We start from the raw sequence: 5,607 nt of genomic DNA, 5'->3' as shown, positions 1-5,607 counted from the left end.
TACAGCCCCACCAGCCCCAGCTACAGCCCAACGAGCCCCAGCTACAGTCCAACAAGCCCCAATTATAGTCCAACTTCTCCAAATTATACCCCAACTTCGCCAAGTTACAGCCCGACATCACCAAGTTACAGCCCAACCTCGCCTAATTACACACCAACTTCTCCAAACTACAGCCCCACCTCGCCCAGCTATTCTCCTACCAGCCCCTCCTACAGCCCCACCTCGCCCAGCTACTCTCCCTCCAGCCCACGCTACACCCCACAGTCACCCACATATACCCCCTCATCACCTAGCTACAGCCCCAGCTCCCCGAGCTACAGCCCGACCAGCCCCAAGTACACCCCAACCAGCCCATCCTACAGCCCCAGCTCGCCTGAGTACACCCCAACCTCGCCCAAGTACAGCCCGACAAGTCCAAAGTACAGCCCCACTTCACCCAAGTACAGCCCCACCTCTCCGACCTACAGCCCCACCACCCCGAAATACAGCCCGACCAGCCCCACCTACTCGCCGACGTCGCCCGTCTACACGCCGACCTCGCCCAAGTACAGCCCGACCAGCCCCACCTACTCGCCGACGTCTCCCAAGTACAGCCCCACCTCGCCGACATACTCGCCCACCTCCCCGAAGGGCTCCACGTACTCCCCGACCTCTCCGGGCTACAGCCCCACCTCGCCCACGTACAGCCTCACCAGCCCCGCCATCAGTCCGGAGGACAGCGATGAAGACAACTGAGTGCGGCGGCCGCCTGCCGTTGCCCCCGACATCGGCCGGGCTGTGGGGCTTGCCATTTGACAAAAAAAAAAAGCTTGGGGGAGGGAGGCAGGCGATCAAGGCGCCCGTGCCGCTTTTCCAGTGGCGGGGAGTTCCCAGGACCCCTTGCCAGGTGGGACAGACAAGGAAGAAAGGGGGGCCTGTGTGCTTTTCCCCCAGCGGAGAGGGGGCTGGCTCGATCCTTTGGTCTTTTTAACTTCAAGAAAAAACCCCTTGTAAATAATCACATAGATGGATCCGCAAATTTACACACGTGAAGCTCCCACGTGGTGTGGGGGGGCCAGGCGTGCCGCCGCCACCCCAGCAAAACGGAGCCAAGTTTCCAATCTCAAGTAACAACTGGGGAAAAAGCACCGGCATTTTGAAGCTTTGACTACTTCAGCGGCTGCTTTGCCCGTTCAGTTTCCCAGCTTCAACTATATTGTATTTCTCCACGTGTCTGTTGGGAATTATTTATGTTGAAGACGTTAGAAAGTTTCTTGACTTAGGTGCATTACGGTGTTCACTTTACTTTTTGGTCTGAAAACGAAAGCTCTCAAAAGCTGTTTTTAACTCTTTGAAACTTCTGTCAGTTTGGCTGACTTTTCTTTTGTCCTACATAAGCATGTTTAAAAGTTTGAAACCGTTTCCTGGTCTGAGTTCTTGCCTGCCAAGGAGGGGCATCTTGTTCTTGCAAATCTGCTTTGGGCAGGGGCAAAGAGGATCTGTGTGGCACATGCTGGGAGTGGAGAAGAAAGGGCCAGACCAGTTAAAATGTCGTTCTGTTGGGTGTTTGGAATCCTCGCTTTTCTCTGAGCTCAAAATTGTAACTTTCTGCAAACAAAAAATAAAACTTTTTTACTAACTTTGGACCACGTACAAGCGCGTTCCTTGTGGAATTTAAAAATCCCTGCCGAGGTGGGGTGTGCTAGCCATCGTGCGGCTGTTCACGGGCCCATCTTGGAGTGACGATGGTTCTCCGAGGGGGGTGGGCCAATGCAGGGGGGAGGACAAGCCCCTGGAGGCCGCTGGTCTTGCAGGCGGTGGTGCTCCGGTTCTGGACACACCGTGCATCGTGGCTGTCGCACTCCCGCCTCATTTTGGGATCTTCCATTCCAGCAGCCGGTTGGCTCAGGCTGAGGGTTTCCGCTGGTGCAAGAGATCCAATTTTTGCGGCCCGTTGAATGGGGCCAGCGTGTGCTTCAGCCTCCATGGTGGTTTGCTTGCTGGCTATGAGGGGACGCAAAACGCCAGAGGCCGCGCATGCGTCTGGCGCAGCGACTCGCGCTTGGCTTTACCCTTCTGTGCAAGGTCTGGGGGTGCTGGCACTCGCTCTACCCAGCCACAGCTTTGAGAGTCCCGTGGGTACCGCAGAGCGAGTGTGCCCTCGCCCCTCCAGCCTCGACGACTTCGGTCCCGGCTCGAGCCAGCCTATATTTAGATGTGGGTCTGGTACCAGCCGATGGCACGGGCCGCTGAGTCTCATGACCCATGAGGCACACTGTCTCACTGATCACGAGGCGGGGCGGTGGTGCTTGCGTGAGCATCAACCTTTAAATAAGAGGAAGTGGGCCAGGGAAGCTGGCATGTGCTCTGGCCACAGATGGCCTCTTGCAACGGGCCAGCGGAGCGGCCTAAGAAGAGCCGTGGCCGTCCCTCCGTTTCCTTGGGAAGTGTCCCAAATGCGGGGCGGAGGGCGGCCGCCAGGTGATCCCTCCGTAAGGCCTGCCAAGGTGTACACCTATGAGAGAGAGCAATCCCTCGGCACCTCCCTTCAGCTCAGACATCCGGCCAGGGTGGCCCACAAGGAGGAAGTGAGCCCAGAGTGGGGTGTTGGTCCAGCAGTCCCTCCTCAGGAATGTTGACCGATAGCTGGGGAATTATTCATTCATTACGTTTCTATACTGCCCACAGCCAATACTTTCTGGGCTGTTTGCAACCGTCAGTTGCCCATCCAGATGGCAACCAGGCCCGGCCCTGCTTAGCTTCCAAGATGAGGCAGGATCAGGAATTTCAGGCTGTACAGATGAAGGCACCTGGAGGGGGGGCTTGACTGGGCACGTCATGAGAAGACAAGAGCCATGGGAGAAGGCAGCCATGTTGGGGAAAGGCGAGGGCAAAAGAAGAAAAGGAGAGCCAGCTGTGAGATGGAGAGGCTTCACGAGAGAGGAGCAGCCATGCCGTGGATTGGACATTTTGGAGGGCTTCCGTTCGTGGGGTTGCCGTCAGTCAGAGGCGACTTGGAGGCATAAAGCAACACTGGTCGGAAAAGACACAACTGGACCGTGGAGGACTCAAAGCGCCATGCCGGCCGGAGCCGCTCCTTCCGATGAGCCTGGGCTGGGGAGGCTAACCTCGTCCATCTCTGCTCCTGACACGGCCTCTGCAGAACGGCTTGCCCTCGCCCTGGGCCTGTCCCCTTCCGGGCAGGGAGGGCCCCGAATGCTGGCAGGTCGTCGAGTCCCACAGCTGTGCAAGTGGAAGCATCCACGGGGCTTCCTGCCAATTTCGCAGCGGGGCCAGATCCTTTTGGGGAACGCTCCACATTCCTGGAGCGAGGCAGTGCCTGCGGTGGCTATCACTTGTGCTGAAGCATCCACGGACAGGAGCAGCGTCCCCCCGAATACCAGGAGCAGGGGAAATCCAGGGAATAATTCCAGCCTCCCTGCCCCTTTCATGCCGATGCTTCTTGCCTGTGTTGCTCCCTGAACCACCCACCTTCTGCCACCCTCTTTGCAACGTCCTCTCCTGCCCACCCCACCTGGCCGGACGGAGCTGAAACACCTGCCCCTGAGAGGAACACACCCGTCCCCACCCTGTTCTCTACTGCAGCTTCATGCAACTTGGCAACCTCCGGAGGCTGCAGCTGCATCCGCAGCCATGCACATCTGGAGAGCACCGTGCTGGGGGCGGCTTGCTCAGTGCTCGTCCCAGATTTCCACTTGAAGCTGCCGCCTCCCTGTAGCAAGAAGGACTTGGCCTCTTGTCCTCTCTCGTGGGCATTGGCGGCGCGTTCCTATTTTTATGTATTGTCCTTGGAGGCTGCAAGGGACGGCCCTCTCATTCTGATTCAGCCGAGCCGGGGAAAGAAGGGGAGGCCCCTGTCTTGCTCTTAGGAATAAGGAAGTCTGTTTCTCGTGTACCCTGCGAAACGTTCACACATCCCACTGTTGGTCTGACGTAACACTAATGTTGTTCAGGTTTGGAAAAGATCCGATTTGTACAGAAGCTGTCCTTGTCTGCTGCCTGGCTTGGTGTGTGCTTTTTGGAACAAAAGACGGGACTGCACGGCTCTGAGAGTGTGTGCGCACGCACACATGCAAAAAACAGAGAAGGCAAGAGAGCAGCATTACAAACACAAGAAAGAAAAGCAACTGCGTTGGCCGGGAATCGAACCCGGGTCAACTGCTTGGAAGGCAGCTATGCTCACCACTATACCACCAACGCCCGCTGGAAAAAAGCTGGCTGCTGGGAGCTGAACATGGAAACGAGCCTGTGCGCTCGGCTGCAGAAAAGACTGGGAGCCGCGGCACGCAGGGAAGCGCCCTCCCCCTGGGAAGCGCGGCCAAGTCAGCAACTCGGCAACGCGCTCCTCCTCGCAGGCGAGGAGAAAAGCATCTGGCAGCGGTGGGATTCGAACCCACGTCCCCGGAGAGACTGGAGCCTAAATCCAGCGCCTTAGACCGCTCGGCCACGCTACCTTAGATGGGGCTATGAGAAACAACTATAGAAATTTAAAAAACAACAACGAGTATTTATTTATATACACACACGGAGAAAACTATGCTGACCTCAGATGCCCCTCTGGGCCGCTTTCTAGCCACTGATAGGATTTTGGGCTGCGAAGGCTGCCCAGGGCTGGCTCCTTGTGGTTTTGCCCTGGGCAGAGCCGAGCCGAGAAGTTTTTGTGTTTACAACATCTGGATTAAAATAGTTCCAAACTCTCTTGCAGGCACGGGGGGTCAGATTTCACGGAGGGGGGTGTTAAAACGGCAAAACCTGGAGTGGGCTGGAGAGATCCAATTCTGCCGTAGTCCAACAGGTGCAGTTATGCTCAGCATCCTTGAACTCCCACCCCTGGGGCGACCTGGCACCTGGGTGTTGTGGTCCAGAAGTGACGATCATCTCAGCAGCCCCAGATTCGATTCCAGGCCAGCGCAGGAAGGGATGCTATTTTAAAAGCTTTTTAATTGCTCTGCGGATGTTTACGCAGCTTTCCCCTTGGGAATGAATAGATTGAGAAACAGAATGATTTGTTCCCAGGTCTTGAAACTGAAAGCTAAGGGAGAGTTGACGATCAGCTGCTGGTGGGAGAGCAAAATAATACTTTCCACATGTCACGTATACACAAGACAGAAGTAAATGATTTATACAACCAGTCAGATGCAGATGCCAAAACCAAGTTTCTCACCACTCCACGGATGTGCGTCCAGCATTTAGTCCCCAAGAGCTTCTGCACTAATAAATGCATTTGTCCTCGGAGGGAGAACATGTGTCCTTCCAGATGTCGTCGGACTGCAGCTCCCATCGTCCCTCACAACGGCCCAGGGGTGATGGGAATTGCTGTTCGGCATCTGGGTTGTGCAAGCATAGCAGTTTCTAAGAATGCAATGCTAGGCATGTTTAGACAGAAAGGCATACAATTCCCAGTATTTCGCAGCCAGTCATGCTGGCTGAGGCGTATGGGAATTGTAGCACCCCAATTTCACGAGAGTTTTATCCCCCCCCCTTTGTTGAAACCTGCCGAAGAAGAGTAATGTGTGGACCAGCAGCGTGCCAGAGCACCTTCCCAAACACGCTTTCTAAGCCTTTCCTTCCCGAACCTGCCACCGTCCAGACTGCTCAGACTACAAC

The 5,607-nt window shown here is 55.9% G+C and overlaps 1 protein-coding gene and 2 non-coding genes across 3 annotated transcripts in view; 1 reads left to right on the top strand and 2 right to left on the bottom strand.

The window, feature by feature from the left end:
* Nucleotides 1–1,623, top strand: part of POLR2A (RNA polymerase II subunit A) — a 24,829-nt gene extending 23,206 nt beyond the window's left edge. Inside the window, 1 exon segment of the mRNA XM_044417180.1 lies at nt 1–1,623. This exon segment is cut by the window's left edge and continues 278 nt beyond it. Coding sequence (XP_044273115.1) covers nt 1–735 — 735 coding nt within the window. The 3' untranslated portion in view covers nt 736–1,623.
* Nucleotides 1,624–4,128: 2,505 nt separating this feature from the next.
* Nucleotides 4,129–4,200, bottom strand: TRNAG-UCC. The gene has a single exon. It is a non-coding gene; the product is annotated as a tRNA-Gly (tRNA).
* A 172-nt stretch (nt 4,201–4,372) lies between these two features.
* Nucleotides 4,373–4,454, bottom strand: TRNAL-UAG. Its single transcript has one exon. It is a non-coding gene; the product is annotated as a tRNA-Leu (tRNA).
* Between the last annotated feature and the right edge of the window lie 1,153 nt (nt 4,455–5,607).

Source organism: Varanus komodoensis, unplaced genomic scaffold (assembly GCF_004798865.1).
Source record: "Varanus komodoensis strain SLA01 unplaced genomic scaffold, ASM479886v1 scaffold87, whole genome shotgun sequence".
Lineage (NCBI taxonomy): Eukaryota > Metazoa > Chordata > Lepidosauria > Squamata > Varanidae > Varanus > Varanus komodoensis.
Note: the sequence above shows the minus strand (reverse complement) of the source record. Positions and strands in the feature narration are given on the sequence as shown.